At 39.6% G+C, this 16,394-nt stretch overlaps 4 protein-coding genes across 6 annotated transcripts; 2 read left to right on the top strand and 2 right to left on the bottom strand.

The window, feature by feature from the left end:
• Positions 1–428: 428 nt before the first annotated feature.
• LOC107837238 (uncharacterized) lies at positions 429–3,814 on the bottom strand. Its single transcript, XM_016676029.1, has 2 exons — positions 3,318–3,814; positions 429–3,242 (listed from the first exon to the last, which is right to left on the bottom strand). Exons 1-2 carry the CDS (start codon positions 3,575–3,577, stop codon positions 710–712), a joined length of 2,793 nt encoding a protein of 930 aa, XP_016531515.1. The 5' UTR covers positions 3,578–3,814; the 3' UTR covers positions 429–709.
• A 92-nt stretch (positions 3,815–3,906) lies between these two features.
• On the top strand, positions 3,907–6,968 carry eef1akmt3 (EEF1A lysine methyltransferase 3). Of its 2 annotated transcripts, XM_016676031.1 has the most exons (4): positions 3,907–3,993; positions 4,568–4,657; positions 4,743–4,854; positions 6,295–6,968. In XM_016676031.1, exons 2-4 carry the CDS (start codon positions 4,586–4,588, stop codon positions 6,690–6,692), a joined length of 582 nt encoding a protein of 193 aa, XP_016531517.1. In that variant the 5' UTR covers positions 3,907–3,993; positions 4,568–4,585; the 3' UTR covers positions 6,693–6,968. The 2 variants fall into 2 exon arrangements, with proteins under 2 accessions (XP_016531517.1, XP_007561257.1); XM_007561195.2 differs by lacking the exon at positions 3,907–3,993 and having other exon boundaries at positions 4,272–4,657.
• A 132-nt stretch (positions 6,969–7,100) lies between these two features.
• On the top strand, positions 7,101–14,647 carry LOC107837237 (uncharacterized). Of its 2 annotated transcripts, XM_016676028.1 has the most exons (3): positions 7,101–7,987; positions 8,127–8,230; positions 8,677–14,647. In XM_016676028.1, the coding sequence occupies exons 2-3, from the start codon at positions 8,148–8,150 to the stop codon at positions 12,356–12,358; spliced, it is 3,765 nt and encodes a 1,254-aa protein (XP_016531514.1). In that variant the 5' UTR covers positions 7,101–7,987; positions 8,127–8,147; the 3' UTR covers positions 12,359–14,647. The 2 variants fall into 2 exon arrangements, with proteins under 2 accessions (XP_016531514.1, XP_016531513.1); XM_016676027.1 differs by having other exon boundaries at positions 7,101–8,230.
• On the bottom strand, positions 14,503–16,173 carry cnpy2 (canopy FGF signaling regulator 2). The gene is made up of 6 exons (XM_007561194.2): positions 16,044–16,173; positions 15,767–15,873; positions 15,571–15,686; positions 15,166–15,363; positions 14,892–14,988; positions 14,503–14,788 (listed from the first exon to the last, which is right to left on the bottom strand). Exons 2-6 carry the CDS (start codon positions 15,864–15,866, stop codon positions 14,745–14,747), a joined length of 555 nt encoding a protein of 184 aa, XP_007561256.1. The 5' UTR covers positions 15,867–15,873; positions 16,044–16,173; the 3' UTR covers positions 14,503–14,744.
• Between the last annotated feature and the right edge of the window lie 221 nt (positions 16,174–16,394).

Below are 16,394 nucleotides of genomic sequence, written 5' to 3'. Positions count from 1 at the left end.
ATACTTACCCATCAATAGTTTAGTTTTTAAATCATTAACACAAACCTGTTCAAAATTAAGAAATAAATGAGAATGTTCAATATACCTTTTACACATGCCGTAAGATTAACTGTATTAAACACTAAAAATAATCATTTTTCCTCAACAGTATTAACTTAAAATATAAATGTGTGCGTGTGTGTATAATTTTGAACCTTGAAATAGTAGTGATAATGATAATAAAATATTACTGATAATATAATAGAAGTAGTGATAGAGATATACAGTACTAATAACAATAGCATGGAAGAGAAAAAAGAATAGAAAAATAATTTAGTTGTAATGATAGTCATTACTTGTCAGACCAAAAAATAAATAAAAATAATAAAACAAAACAATCCGACTTACAATTACAAAAGAAAAGGAGAGCGAGAGAAAAAAATAAAGGACAGTTTAGATTAACAATTAATCTGTACAAAAAACCATATGTTCTGAAGTAAGGTTGTGGAGCTGAAAAGCCCGGAGAGAACCCACAAGTCAACTTTTTAAAAACTAAGCTAATTTATGTTTAGAACAAAACCGAAGGAAAATGTGTGTCTTTCTACTTTGGGAGGTGTTTTTTTTATCTAACATCACATAAGAGGGAAAACTCTGTTTTAACAGGAAAAAACCTCTACCAAAATACAAAAAGTCAATGAAAACAGAGATGAGGATTTATTTTGTTACCCTCCTAATAATCTCTGTCTTTTGGAAAAGCATATCCACAACAACTGAGATCTAACATCACCTGTGTGGCTGGAGCGAACTGATCATAAGTCCAATTGAAGGCTTTTTTGAAAGGTGAAAACATCTTTTTAAGGAAACCGTATTTCTTGTATGCTCTCGTCTTTACGAGTTCACATCCAACAAACGCTGCAAAGTCATCGCAAAAGTTGCTGTCTGGAATAACTGCTGCTTTGATCAGATTTCTTGGTGAACCGTAGATCCCTAGAAGGTTGTTAACTATGACCTTAGCATAGTAATCTGAGTTTAGTTTCTGATCAATTTCATAGCATTTTTGAATGCCTAAGTGAGCTGACAGGTAAATGCAGAGACGCCTTTTCAGAACAGCAGACTGTTCCCTCAGCAGCAGTCGTTCAGAATCACGGGGGTATTTTTCCAAAAGTCTATTGACGACAGCAGAAATAATGTAAACCTCGTGTTTACATGTTTGGCATTGAAGCAAGTCTGACACCTCAGTGACAAACTCCTTAAGCACAGAGGGTTTAACACTGGATTTGCAAGTTTTGCAATAGAACTCACAGTCAGTCAAATCATCTTCTCCCTGAGCAATGCCGTGCTCAAAACATTGTATTCCTTTCTCTTGCTTGTCTTGACCTGTCCTGTCTTTAGTGCGTGCTGTAGGGTCTACTCCTAGTAGCCCAGTCTGCACACTATCAAGGTCCCTCTTGGTAGCAGGATTATAAGGTGGTTGTTTGCTGGTTCCCTGATCCCCAATGTTGGGATGATGTTTTCTGCCAATGCTGCTGAGCTTTGAATGGATGGTTCCAATAGTAGGCCTCTTAAAGAATTTAAAGGGAGTAGACTTCTCTGCAGAAGAAACATGTTCAAAGTCAGAAGATTCTGGAGCAGGAACTTGTGCAAAAGCAGCACAAGGTTGAGAAGGAACTTGTACAGAGGCAGTACAAGGTTCTGGAGTAAATTGTTGTCCTGCCACCTTTTTCACTAAGGACTTAATCACTTTTTGAGGAAATGATTTTAACTGCCCATCATCATTGTCAATTGATTCTGACCTTTTGGTCTTCAGAGGGATGGACATATTTGAAACATGGTTTTGTAATTTTTTGAATGCAGTGCATACATCATGGTTTGCAAAAGTGCTTGACAGACTACAAGTTACTGGATTAGGATGTTGTCCTGGCACATTTTTCACTAAGGACTTAATCACTTTTTGAGGAAATGATTTTAACTCTCCATCATGAATGACAGTTGATTCTAAGCTTTGTGTCTCTGGAGAGATGGCAGTATCTGAAACCTCACTTTGTAATTTGTTTAAGGCGGTGCATTCATCATGGTTTTCAAGAGTGTCTGGCACATTATAAGTTACTGGATTAGGATGTTGTACTGCCACATTTTCCATTAAGGACTTAATCAGTTTCTGTGGAAATGATTTTAACTGGCCATCGTCAATGTCTGTTGATTCTGAGCTTTGGGTGTCTGTAGGGATGGAAATATTTGAAATCTCGTTTTGTAATTCTTTAAATGCAGTGCACACCCCTTGGTTTTCAAAAGTGTTTGACACACTACAAGTTACTGGATCAGGACTTTGTCCTGACATATTTTCCACGAAGGACTTAATCAGTTTTTGGGGAAATGAGTTTAACTGTCCATCGTCAATGAAAGTTGATTCTGAGCTGTGACTGTCAGGAGAGTTGGAAGTATCTGAAAACTCACTTTGTAATTTTTTGAGGACAGCACACACATCTTGGTTTTCAAAAGTGTCTGCCGCATTACAAATTACTTGATTAGGATGTTGTCCTGCCACATTTTCCATTAAGGAGTTAGCCACTTTCTGAGGAAATGATTTTATCCGGTCATTGTCAATGACAGCTGATTCTGAGCTTTGGGTCTCTGGAGAGATGGAAGTATCTGAAAACTCACTTTGTAATATTTTGAGGATAGCATACACATCTTGGTTTTCAAAAATGTCTGCCACATTAAAAGTTACTGGATTAGGATGTTGTCCTACCGCATTTTCCATTAAGGACTTCATCTGTTGTGGGAGAGATGATTTTAACTGGCCTTCTTCAATGTCAGTTGATTCTAAGTTTTGGTTCTCTGGAGTGATGAAAATATTTGAAACCTCATCTTGTAATTCTTCCAAGGGAGTGCGCACCTTTTGGTTTTCAAAAGTATCTGGCACACCACAAGTAACTGGACTAGGATGTTGTTCTGCCGCATTTGTGGCATCTTGTTCTTCCATGGAGGACTTGAACAAGCTTGTAGGAGATTGTTTTAACTGGTCATCTTCAGTGACAGATGCTATGCTTTGGGTCTCTGGAGGGATGGAAATATGTGAAACCTCATTTTGTAATTCTTTGAAGGCAGTGTCTAGTTCTTGGTTTTCAAAAGTGTCTGGCGACTTCAACATCCTCTGAAAAAGTCTCTTGAAAAATTTTTCAGTCGTTTTCCTCGCAACTGTGTACAGTTTTTCTGAAGAGCTTACCTTTTTCAGATCCTCATCTGTTTTCGCCATATCAGAGCTGCTGCCAGAGGGAAGCAGACGATTAACGACAGAAGGAACAGGAGAAACAGGCAGCTCGTTTTTATCACGGTACCTTAGATGAAAGTAGATCTTGCGAGTCAGTTTTTGGGCAAGTCTCTGAGTTTCGAGAGAAGCTGTCATTTTGTGAACTCTTCTATCTAAACTCTCTTCAGATTCATAAGCCCTTCTGAGTCTATCGAGCAATGCGTTGAGCTCTGCACTGATATTGTCAAAATCGATTCTAGAAAGCTGCTGGTTTTCCATGAAAATATCAAAGCGTGTGATGTTAGAGCAGCTTGATGTTTCCGACTGAGAAGTTTCAGTATCCATCATCCAGAATTTTCTATCAAAGCTATCCTGTCTTTCTAACTTGCCTCCTGTTTTTCTGCTGTTTTTTTGTCCTAAGACAGCAAATTGTTGCTAACGGTTTCTGGGAGTGGTGTCCAACAGAAATGAAGTAAATTCTAACTACAGTTGGTTACATTAAGCCAGTGACTATGACGTATTAAAGGCTTTGGCCTTTGCGTGTCGCTTGGTGGCAAGACGTCATAGTTCATGACGTGGTCAAAGGCAAATCTGATTTTAAACGATACGCCATAAATAGGCAGATGTGAAGGGACAACATCTGCCTATTTATGGCAGATGTTGGCAACATAATATAGGCAGTTACGTAATAACGTCGAACGTAATACTTTACGTTAGCCTTCTGTTGTGTCAGATTCCTTGATGATGGTCTGACTGGTTAACTGGTAAGTCAGGATGTCATACAGCTGCTTATAACAAAGTGTATGACGATCCAACTTCAGCCGTTATGGCGCCATGTTGCTGATTAAATAAAACCATATGGTAATCACAGCTATATCTGTCAGATATAGCCGTCAGTTTATGCGTATGGCGATCTGATAACGTATGCTGACAAAACACCGGTGTTTTGTCCCTTTTTTACCCGGAAACTAAAAGGGTCTTTAATTCCTTTCAAAGTAAAAGCTGAGCGTTGTCCTAATACATGCTTGAAGCTTCATCTCCTTGTGAGTTAACTTTTTATTTTTTTATTTTGCAAATTGAATTGTAATGAATTGAACATTTACTTAAAATATAAATAAACTCTCAATTTGAACAATAATTTTTGAGAGATCCTCGGAAACAACCGTACTAGTTAATTTGACCTGGAAGATTTCTACTTTCGTCTTCTACAGTGGAAATGGCAGCTTTTGAATCGCGAAAATCGCAGTTTATTAATCATAAATCATGATTTGTGCTGAGGATGAAGACGACCCGTTCCCTGTCGACGATGACTGCCTGTCCACTGAGACGTATTCACAGGAGACTGTGTACATCCTGATGGGCGAAGAACTCCGCATAAAGCAGCTTTTCGGGGCCAACCTCGGCGTGGCTGCTCCTGTCTGGGAAGCTGTAAGAGCGGATGTCACTAAGCCAAAGCTTTCTGCGATGCGTGGGTTAGAGAAGTTGTGTGGTAACTGCGTGACTGGGTCCACAGGCGCTGCATTTATGCCGCTACTTTGAGGATCAGTCCGTGGAGCTCAGAGGAAGGCGCGTCATAGAGCTGGGAGCAGGAACCGGGGTGGTCGGTATTTTGGCTGCTCGTCTGGGTAGGTTAGAATTCATTCATTCATTCATTCATTCATCAGTGTATTTATTCATTCATTCATTCATTCATTCATTCATTCAGACAAAGTGCTTTATGTACTCATTCATTTTATTAATTAATCCATCCTGGAGTCGATGCATATATTCGTTTATTTATTCATCAGTCCATTCATTCATTATATTTCATTCATGCATTCATCGTTTCCATTCATTAATTAATTCCTCAAGGTATTACTGCAGTCATTCATTCATGAGTTCCTCAGTCAATTCATGACTCAGGCCAAGTGGATTTGAATCTCTTTAGAGAACTTTTACTGACTGCCCACTAGGTGGCAGTGTATTACAGTGAAGTCCAACAAAGCGGCTTTCATGCAAATAAAAGATGGCTGCATGATTTTAGGAAAATATGAAATGTTTTTGCTGAATACTGCAATAACAGTATCAATTGTGATTAAGAAGCTTGCTTGCTACTTCTGTCTTTTCTTTTTTCTTTTTGCAAATATATGATTGGCAAGCAGAGTTTTAATGAATGGCTTTAGAAATATAACGGGAATACAAAATGTTTTACCTCAGCGGTGCTTTGCATTGATATTTCACTCATTGATGCTACAGTGATTAATTTCATTTGTTTTATTGTGCACCTCAAAATAGACACACAAACACTCATAAAACAAAAAAGCTTTTGAATACCAAACTATTTAGGGACAAAAATGCATAAATCTTTTTTTTTTATTATTGAAAAAAAAAGCATCAAATGAGATTTTATTAAAAATGAAAGTAAGAACAAATAAAAAGTACAGTCCACCTGTGTTTAAAAACCGAAAGGTAGCGCAAAAGACAATATTAAAACAGTAGTTTATGGTTAAACCTGGAAGAACTTTTTACTGGTTCTAACAGCATAAATCAGGATGAGGGTATTATGTCCCAGCATTACTTATAAACTTTCACAAAGAGTTTAAAAAGCAGCATGTCTCAAAATGTTGTAAAACGGCCTGTTACAACTTAAATTTAGAAACACAGAGACTTATTTAGGTAAACCTAAGATTCTTCACGTCTCGTCAAAAAGAAAACAAAGTCCCGAGCTCTGAACAGGGACACAGATCAAGAAAATCAACAAACAAATCTGCAGATCTGTTTCACATCTCACCTCCACGGTCACTACAATCAACTTCATATTAAATCTTCAGCTATCCTTTGATTTCAGTGTAACTTGCCTTGGTGATCTGCTATGTTAAAATCTCATGTCCAACATATTGCAGAAAAATCTCTTCACATTCATTTTTATTTGCTTCATTACTCATCAGTCTGTTATAACTTAAGCATTTCTTATGTTTCACAACCTAAACAGCAATCAGGACAAGTTCTGAGACTTTCTGGATGTCTTCAGACTCATCCGATTTTGAGTTTTCACCTGCGTCACATGACGCTGTGTTGTCTTCCAGGTGCAGAGGTGACCGTCACAGACCTCCCTCTGGCTCTGCCACAGCTTCGGGCGAACGTCTCTGCCAACGTTCCCCCTGCCGGCTGGCCTTCTGCCCCTCCCGCTGTCCTCCCTCTGTGCTGGGGGGAGGACCACCTCGCCTTCCCCTCCGACTGGGATCTGGTGCTCTGTGCGGACATCGTCTACCTGCCAGAGACATACCCTCTGCTGGTGGAGACGCTGGCTCATTTGTGCAAAAACGGGGCCGTGGTGTATCTCTCATCCAAAATGCGCAGAGAGCACCGGACTCAGAGTTTCTACAAGGAGCACCTGCAGAGCAGATTTGATGTGGAGCTTGTGCTTCGCGATGACAAGCAAAATAATAATATTTACCGTGCATCCAAGAGAGCAGAGGAGTAACAGGAGGAAGAGCTTAATAAGAGACTGGACAGAAAACAGTTTTTGTTTACAACAGAGTAAAAGCAACAAAAAAATTTATTCGTATCCGAGTTTGTCCTTTAAAGAAAGGATTTGTTACAGAAAACATTGTTTTCATGTGCTTGCAAGTATTATTAAACCTGAAACTTATGGAACCTGTTGATTTTTAACTCAAGTCTTAATGTTTAATTTCTCTACAATTTTCAACCAAACTTTGCTGCAAATGTTCTTTTTAATAAAAAGTAACTTTAATCTTTATCTCTTGGAATACATAAAGTAATTTTACAGATCCAGAAGCTTTTCAGTTCTCATCATGAGTTTGTTTTGCATTTTGTAACAACCGCCTAATTAATGCATGCGTGCAATAACACATTTTTAACAGACACTGACATTCTTAGCAGCATTACTTTTAATAAGTTATTAGAAAATCTCAACACAAAGTTGCTCTCCTCCCAAACTGTGCTGTCAGACATCAACAGATGTCCCTCCCCTGCAGCCGCCTGTCGGCCCTTCATCCCCTCTGCTCTGCACTCTGCTGATGTGCAGCTTTTCTGTTCAGGAAAGGAAAGCCTGTTTGTTACGCTGGAGAGTTTCAAAGAAAGAGAGACGACCCGACTGCAGCCGGTCACTCCCTAAGCTACAATTCACATAACAAAACAACAGATCTCTATCTGCTCGCCGGCCCAGCACGTCCCACGCGACCGTCCCAAAAAACACTAATGACTTGTTTTTGTTGATGCTTCATTCTTACAATACGTCATTACTGTAGCAACTATTGATGATAGGATAACTAAAAAAGAAAAAACTGCACACAAGGGATATGCCAATAGGTCAATAGGATTTTACTGATTTAACCACCTTTTTTGTGTATGATCAATACAAATAAAAAAATTAATGAAAGCCTCTTTATATACAATTTTTATTATAAAGTTTCAGAAACATGGGAGACAAATAATTATTGAGACAATTAAGAGTATATTTGAAATGTTAATTTAAGATAAAGATTTTGGCAAATTTAAGCGTAAATAATTGAGGAAACGGTTAATTTTTAAAAAGGCTTAAAATGTTACTATTTAAAATTTGCCCCATGAGCAGAGGATGGGCCCTTAATTGTATGGCTGTTTGCGTGCGTGTGTGTCTGTGTGTGTGTGTTTAAAGAGTGGGAGGAGGACAGAGAGCCACCATCCCCTAAAACTCTTTGTCCTGTTTGGACTTTATTATTCGTTGCTTCACCTCAGGAACAGTCCGGTTAAGGTTTTTGAAAACAGCAGCTGAAGGTAAGTGTTAAAGCTCGTTTGGGATGCAATATCTAAAATGTTTTACTTTAAACTTCTCAGACTGTATTTGTTTACTTTAAATTGTGTCATTTGGAGCAAATGAACTTTAAAATATATGTTTTCTTTTGTAATGCTTCAGATCTGTGCTTGGCAGCAACTGATGGAGTTTTGGCTGGACAATCAGGGTCAGTCGCAGATGTACTCCAGATTTGGGACTCTTCCTTCAAGAAATTGTGCAAACAAGTGAGTTAAATAAAAAAGAAAATAAAAACTTTTAGTTAGATGATGCTTAAAATCAGTGCTATTTTTAAACTATAGCAGAACAATTGTCTTAAAATAGTTGTTACTTAATTGCCAAACATGCTCCAAAAATCCAATCACTTAAACTGAACAGTTTTGAAAAACTGAATACAGTTGTGTAAAATCCATTTCCAAACATTTTAATCTGACCAATATGAGGCAAATAGGATGTTGTATTTAACTCATACATTAACATTTAAACTAAAAGATGAGAAGAGTCACAAATAATATAATATGAATTATTATGCATGAATTCTTTTGCATAGCAAAGATAAATGATAAATGATTTGCAGCCGGGTGAATCTTGAGGTAAAATGCATTTAACACATTCCAACTCTTTATTGTCCAAGTTTAATTTAATTTGAATTCTTCCACCATTTTACTCACAGCTATCATGAGAGACGGCAGGCGACCTATAACACACTGTGCTATGGAGAGCAGCAGGATCAGGGAAGGGAGTGCAGTGACTGGATGGTACCAGGGTCGAGAGCAGGAGGAGCTCTACAGGGATATACCAACTGGACTGACCCCGAGCCGCCTGACTACTCTTCCCCAAACTTTCCCTTCATTTTACACCGTCATGAACAGCGCCACCAGGACCTGGGGGAGTATCGGCAACACAACCCCAGAGATAGAGAGTGGGTGCCTCACGGAGCTGCAAGGGACTACAACAGAGGATTTCTGAGAGACGCATGGCCAAAGCGGTGGGACCAGACTCAGCCTTCCCGTTACAACAGAGATGTTTCTGCTAAGAGGACCGACAGCAGCTATCGCGAGCTGGAGGCCTGGGCAGCCCGGTACAGTCACTCGCTGCCAAGGAGGAGACGCCTAGAAGCAGAGTTACGAGAGGCCGTCCAAGGCCAGTCGGAGAGAGAAAAACTTTTGACACATCCTGAAGTTCAGCTACAGTGCAACCAGCTAAATCGAAGTAGCAGAGCGCATGGGCTGTGGGACAAAGCAGGACGTCTTTGTCCCACAGCCCACATGGAGGAAAATACTGAATACCAATCAAGGGTACTGGACAAACCTCCTGGATACATTGGACCTCCTCCCTACAACAGGCCACACAAAAGTCCACCTGTGATGCACCATTGTGATTTTGGCAGGCGGCTGGTTGGGAAGAAGCAAGCCGACTGGTCACAGCCAACTCTCAGAAAGTCAGATGTCCTTTTAGATTTGGAAACCAAGAGGAAAGTCGAGAAAGATGCAAGTAAAATCTGCCCTGGACTGGAGGAACTAGAGTTCAGCAAACATGAGAGGGATGCTTTACAGGGAGTCGGTTCTATTGATGCGCAGAAACCTGAAGGCATACTGGATGAAGAACCACAAGCAGTTCAGAAGTCAGACATGGAGAAGGAAGAAATCTGTAAGGTCATAGAAGGAAGGAAGTTCAGACTAAAGAAAAAGACAGGAGGGATGACAATATTCTGCCTTGTGTCTAGAATAGCTAGCCCCTCTGAAACCACATCTTTACCAGTCTATACCTCCCAAACAAGCGTCCAAATCACAGAAATGGAAGAGCTTTCAAAAGACAGACAGGTTGACAACCAAGTGAACAAGATCGCTGATGATGTGGACTTCAGACCACACACACTAACAGAGCAGTCAGATAAAAAGACCCCTGAATGCAAGGAAAAGGTTATGCTTAAAGATGACCTACCAAACAACAATGTTTTCCTGGAAAAATCTGGATTTGTATCTCAGTCTGTGGAGCCTGTGTTGACCAGATACCCTTTATGGAGAGAGCCTAGTTCCAGTACCAAGGCAGAAGCTGAGACCTTCAACACAAACAGCTTGAAAGAGACAAAAGGAAGCATCTTGAACCAGGATGAAGGTGAGGATGTAAGAAGTCAATCAACGGTCTTTGAAAATAAGAAACTAGACATCGCTGAGAACACTGAGGATATGAAAGGGCTACTGGTGATAGACACCAGCTGTGTTGTTGTCAAAGTGGAGATGATTCCTTCACCAAAGAAGGAGCAAGTTCACTATTTAGATTCCACAGCACATGATGAAGGCAGAACATCTGAATCCAACTCTCAGGTTTATCAAGATGTTGCAACTGGTCCGAGCAGTGAGGCCTTGCAAAGGTATGAAGACCCTGAAGCTGACCTGGATCCAATACTTTTGAAGAAACAGGAAGACAAAGAGAGTGGCAATTCCCCCTCTGGTGTGCAGTCACCTTTGGTTTCTGAAAGGGAAACTCTGGAGGAGCGTGCTGAAAGAATCCTTGGAGTACCTCTGCATGATGATGAACAGCAAACCGAAGATGAAGAACCAACGATTGATCAGTGCAAGGAGGAGCAGAGTGAGGAGGCTGAACCACCTGATTCAGGGCAAACTCTAGAGGATACAGCAGAGGTTCTCCTAGTGGACAAAGATGACAGTAGAAAGCTGCTAACAAGTGAAGATGATAAAGATTTTACAGCATCTCAACAGCCAGCCAACACCATGGCTGAAGACGATAACACTGAGTCCCAACTTGAATCATACAATACTTCAACCAAAAATGAAATGAACAAAGAAAGAGGGGGTGAATTCACATGTGGCGAAAGTGAAAATGAAGAGCACCTCGTTGATCTCAGTAATACTTATTCAGTTTCTTCAGATTCAAGCATACAGGAAGGTGCTGATTCTGAACTGGATGCACAAAGTGCAGACCCAAGTCCTCACTCTGATGCCTCACCTCCTCTTTTCCCTGAATCACCCAATTCTCCTTTAAGCTCCACTCTCAGTGAAGAGCAACTCCCAAGCCCTCCTCCTCTGGAAGTATTGCTAGAAGCGGATGTGGAGAGTGGTGCCGAGCCTAAGCAAGGTGGGGAAGAGATGTCAGATTCTGCTGAAAACAGGTCCTTGGTCACAGAAATGAAAGAAGTCTTGCCACATCTACACAATCACCAATGTGACAACACTTTTTGTGTCACTGAGAAGGAGCAAACAGCTGAGAATGATTCATCTAGAGCTGAAGCAAAATATGAAGGTCTCAACATTTCAGCCCAAACTGAAGGTGCCACTTATGCAAACAAGGACCAGGATCTCCAACTAGACGACAGTAATTTCTCTGATCCTACAGTTCGAACAGGTGAAGACAATGAAGAAAATCCAAGAACTTGTAAATCAGAAGATTATGGCTTCCTACCAAAGTATAATTTCGAGGACAATGTTTTGTGCAAGACAGAAAAAGATGGGACTCTAAATCCAGATCTGACTGCAAGTGCCTTGAAAGAAACAAGCAATGAGAGAGATGAATTCACTCAAACTCAACTAAACAACTTGCAAATCTCACAAGATGAATGCCCTGATGATACCTATCCATCATCTGGTGAGGTCTTAAACAAGCTCCTAACCTCTGATATTTCAACTTCTCCACAAGAGCCTGACGGAGACAATACTCCTCTCTCCAAAACTGAAATAACTGGGTGTCCTCTAAGCTTTGACATCACTGCTACTCCAGACATTGTGGGACATCCCTCTAATTCTTTTTATCTGGATTCCTGCGAAGAATCCAGCCAGTTGAAAACTTTTCTTTCCCAAGAGGAAGACGTTTCTCCAAAGTTCTCTCCATCTTCTGCACAAAAGAGAGCATCTCAGTATCCTAAGTCCCTGTTGGATGTGGTAAGTCGCATCAGGAAGCACACAGCACCTGACTCCGAGAGCGAAGAGGAGGAAGTTAGTGAACAGTGGGATCCGAGTTGTCTAGATGTGGTGGCAGACACAAAGTCCGAGAAGAACTTCTCTGATGAGCTGCAGGCAGTTTTAAAGCACAGCACTGAGACGGGTCAGGCGGACCAGGATGACAAAGACCCAGAGGGACATGCTGAAGAAGACACTATGTCCTGCAGCAGCCACGTGTCTGAAGACACTGTTACTTTAGGGATTGAAGAAACAACACTCCCTGGTGAGGTGAAAGAGGAGTATGATGCTGTCGAACAGGGGCCAAGATGCTCCAGTGAAGAAAAAGATGAAATCCAATTGGAAGAAAGTGAAGAAGAGGACAACGTAAACATTTGTGGTTCTAATGAAGAGAGTCCGGTGGAGGTAGATCAAGAGGTCAGTGATGTGTTGAGTTAGACTAACAAGATATTTAACAAACAGTGCCTTGCAAGCGTATTCTGACCCCTTAAACTTTTTCATATTTGGCAACATTACAACCAACAACCTCAGTGTGTTTTATTGGGACTATCTACTAAACCCCAAAACTAAGCAAAACTGAGAAATGGGAGGATAAAGACATATGATTTTAAGTTGTTTTACAAATAAAAACAAATTTGGCATGTGTCTGCATGTCAAGTGCATGACAAATACGTTTTATGTACCCACACATACTCTGATATCCCTAAATAAAATCCATAAAATTGCCACCAGAAGTCACTTTATTAGTGAACAAGCATGTAATTTAATCTCAGTAGGATCCAGTTGTTCAGAGGTTTCTTAAAGAACATTAATGAACAATGAGCATCATGACGGCCAATGAACACTTCAGACAGATCCGGGAGTAAGTTGTGGAGAGATTTAAAGTAGGAATAGGTTATAAAACAACATCCTGAGCTTCAGGAAAGGTCCTATCCAAAAAAGATAGGATTTATGGTATGAAGTGAAAAGATAGGATTTGCATACTGTAAATCCTATCTTTTTTGGAAGAATGGCAAGGAGCCATCCTTTATTTTTTAAAGAAAGTCACAAGAAGTCGTCGTGTTTAGACAGCAGACACGACGAAGAAGGTGCGCTGGTCAGGTGAGAACATAATTTAACTTTTTGGTCAACATTCAAAAATCAAACACAATTCAAAAAAGCAAAATGCTTGAGGGTAGAGAAGAGGTTTACAACAATCCTAAAGTTTAAACTAGAGCTGCAATACCAAGCATCAATTTCCTTCCAATTTCCATGTTTTACACACACAGTTATGCATAACATTTTAGCCGTAAATAATTCAAGGAGTGAGGATATTTTTGCAGTGAGGATATTTTTGCAAGTCACTGTACAATATCTTTATTTTATCGATACTGTTAGTCATTTCAGAGGTTTTATAGTTGATTGCTGAGTGATAAAAACAGAAAATAGAACATTTGCTTAGATTTCAGTGTGGACAATGAGATGTTTATGACACAATTCAGATTATTTATGTATCGAGTCTAGAAATAAAGACTGAACTCATGTTGGTCAGAAATATATTTGAAGAGAAAACAGATCCTGAAATTCATACAAATGTGGAAATTTCAAGTCACTTGTGAAACTGTTTTTTGTTTTTTAAATAAAAGCCAGAACATAATTTTTGTTCATTCAGCATCAGCATAGCGTCATAACACAGATCACTCTATTGATGTAACGAGGGTTTGGTGTAATTATGCTGACAGAGAAACTAAACTTAGATATTCACATAACCATACTTAAATTAATCCTATAAATATTACATGTTTTTATGTCCTAATCAAAAAATGACAAGACAATATGTAATGTATGTAAACGGAAATAAAAAAGTAAAAAGCCACTTTCTAGATTTTTTTGTGGCTACAATTACCCAAACTACTTAACACCTTTTTGCTTTATTTAAGCAAAAATGTAGGTGAATTAATATTCCATAAGGTAACTCGGAGCCAGAAATCTTAACACAAATGTTCACACTCAGATGTAAACGGACTCAACAGTCTTGATGAAAATGTTGTTTTTTTCTTTTTTAAATAATGTGTTTATTAGTTTTTATAGTGAAAAAGCTGAAACTGAAACATGGAGATACTTTGCCTCTTGGGATTGAAGAAACTGTCTGGCTTACTGACATGGTTTTCTTCTAATGCTAGCCATTTGTAATCCAGGTTGTACAAAAACTACCACATCAAAATTAATAGAAATTTGCTAAACATGAGCATAAAATGTAGGTATATGTTGGTGGATTCGTAAATCCTTCTGTAAAACAGGGTAAATGCAGTCTGTGCACCATGTAATTGAATTGTGGTAGTTGTTACAATCAGACTGTGCAGTTGTTGGGGAGGTACTTTTCAAAACATAAGGATTTCTCAAGAAATACTTGCAATGGAAAACCTAACTTCACTTAAATCAAATTTGTAAATTTTTAAATCTTTATGTCAATTTTTAGATTGACTTAATAGACTAATTAAAGAAAAACAAATCAGGAAAGCCTCAAATTAATGCTATAAATCTGGACAGATAAATGAACTTTAAGTGTCCGTTTAAATTTCCAACATGACACTAAACATTAATTCCTATTGTTCACAGTTTGAGTTTAATGAGTGTTTGATGGAAATGAAAGACACAAATATATAACGTACAGTAACTGGATCGGTAACCAAGAACAACACAGCATAATTAGACGGTAAGTGCTCCTAAATTCTCTGTGATCCTATATAAAAAGATTTGTTTACATCTTGAGGCAATGTCATGAGACTTTACAGCACCAGAAGATTTGGTTTGTGTCAGAGATCGCAGCTCTGACGAGAGAATATCAAAACTCATCATGGGGAATGTTTAAGGCGTGGTCACACAGATCTGCAAGGCACACAACAAAAAAAACAAAAAAAAAACATTGAAATTACACAAACATACTGTGGCTCACATTCACAAAGAGGGGCAAAGCAAATAGTGACCATACCTGTCCTTTTACTGCAGAGTTTGTCTTTCACATTGTCCGTTTCATGAGCGAAGAATTCGATAATTTCATCTTCATGATGTTCGACAATTGTTTCACACTTCAGAAAAAAAAGTAATAAAATAAGAGCACAACCTTTAGCGAATGTCTTAACATGATTTGTCTTCTTATTAATGAAAGAGGAATTCAATTAAAGTAAATAAACATCATGATTAGTTTAAAAGCTTGTGTAGAAGTTCTTCAACTTTGCAAGAGGGCTAAAGAGAAAACTACTCACTGCGAATTTTAAGCTGGATGTCACTCTTGAATCCAACGCAGCCTCTGAGAGGTCCATGGCCTCACCGGTCCGAGACTTGACCCTGACGTAGGACTTCCTGTTTGTGGATGGATCCGTGCGCTCTCCGTAGTCCTCCATCCTCTCACACACACTCTCCATCAGATCCAGGAGGTTTCCCTCTGAGCGTGCCAGGGGAATCTGTTTGCACCAAAGATCACAAAACCAAAAAAAAGAATCACAAACTAACCACAAAGGGACCAGCTGAGCCCAAAAGAGGTCTGGTGAGACATAATATTAGATAGGATAAGAAAACAAACATACTTTTTGATTAATTTAATCCTTCAAGGCAATAATTTAGTTGCACCGCCTGATCACAACAGTAGTGCTCTGAAATGACCCTGTTACCTCTCTGATGGACTGACTCCCATCCGGATTGATCCTGAAGGATCCAGTCTGGATCATTTTCTTTGGATCTACCTGGGATATGGCCCACTCCATCTCATCAACCATAGCCCTGCAGGCTGAGCAGGCAGCAGAACACAGGAACATGAGGAGTTTTCTGAATTTGTTGTGAAAACTGATCAAGAGGACAAATGGATACCTCCACATCTGATGTCCTGTCCTTGTCTGGCAGCGCAGCTGAAGCTCAAGAGAAGAAACACAACTACACAGGACGTGAGCAGGAGAGCAGCATCCCTCATCTTATCTCTAAACATAGAGATGCCACTTTATCGCCAGCCGACACATCAATACATTCAGAAACCGCAACAGGTTCACTGGTAAAACTCTCTACCCCCGTCTCATCTTTATTATTCTGTTCTGCAACCTGACCTAACCTAACCCTAAGCGAAGTTGAAGCCCTTTTTCTTTTAACTTACCTGTTTCTGGAAGCTTCTCAGGATGAACTTCTAGGCTTTTCCAAGCTGTTTTAAAGCATTCGGTGAAATGTGGTGACGTAGCAACGGAGTAGCTCTTCCACCGGCGGTGAGCTCTACGCATACCGGACAGCTCCCCCGCGTGGCCAGGAAGATTCCAGCAGCCCCACTGTTACCAGGGCAACCTCAAGGAAGCCTAGCAACCACACAGAAGTTTGAACAGTTAGAAGTTAAACGACTTTCATATAATCCTCAACAACCCTATGTTTAAGTTTTTCAGATGTACAGTCTGGTATGTTTTCATGAAGGTATATTATGTGAATTTAGCCTCTTTTATACATGTCAATGTATGTT

The sequence above is a fragment of the Poecilia formosa genome, unplaced genomic scaffold (assembly GCF_000485575.1).
Source record: "Poecilia formosa unplaced genomic scaffold, Poecilia_formosa-5.1.2 Scaffold124, whole genome shotgun sequence".
NCBI classification, from domain to species: Eukaryota; Metazoa; Chordata; class Actinopteri; order Cyprinodontiformes; family Poeciliidae; genus Poecilia; species Poecilia formosa.
Note: the sequence above shows the minus strand (reverse complement) of the source record. Positions and strands in the feature narration are given on the sequence as shown.

Coding starts and splice junctions, on each gene's coding strand:
- LOC107837238 (XM_016676029.1), bottom strand. CDS start 3,577: ATGATGGATACTGAAACTTCTCAGTCGGAAACATCAAGCTGCTCTAAC. Junction 3,243..3,317: donor AAGATCTACTTTCATCTAAG/GTACCGTGATAA, acceptor CTCTGGCAGCAG/CTCTGATATGGCGAAAACAG.
- eef1akmt3 (XM_007561195.2), top strand. CDS start 4,493: ATGATTTGTGCTGAGGATGAAGACGACCCGTTCCCTGTCGACGATGAC. Junction 4,658..4,742: donor CTGCTCCTGTCTGGGAAGCT/GTAAGAGCGGAT, acceptor CTGGGTCCACAG/GCGCTGCATTTATGCCGCTA. Junction 4,855..6,294: donor TATTTTGGCTGCTCGTCTGG/GTAGGTTAGAAT, acceptor GTTGTCTTCCAG/GTGCAGAGGTGACCGTCACA.
- LOC107837237 (XM_016676027.1), top strand. CDS start 8,103: ATGTTTTCTTTTGTAATGCTTCAGATCTGTGCTTGGCAGCAACTGATG. Junction 8,231..8,676: donor TCAAGAAATTGTGCAAACAA/GTGAGTTAAATA, acceptor TTTTACTCACAG/CTATCATGAGAGACGGCAGG.
- cnpy2 (XM_007561194.2), bottom strand. CDS start 15,866: ATGAGGGATGCTGCTCTCCTGCTCACGTCCTGTGTAGTTGTGTTTCTT. Junction 15,364..15,570: donor GGAGTCAGTCCATCAGAGAG/GTAACAGGGTCA, acceptor TGGTGCAAACAG/ATTCCCCTGGCACGCTCAGA. Junction 14,989..15,165: donor CATCCAGCTTAAAATTCGCA/GTGAGTAGTTTT, acceptor TTTTTTCTGAAG/TGTGAAACAATTGTCGAACA.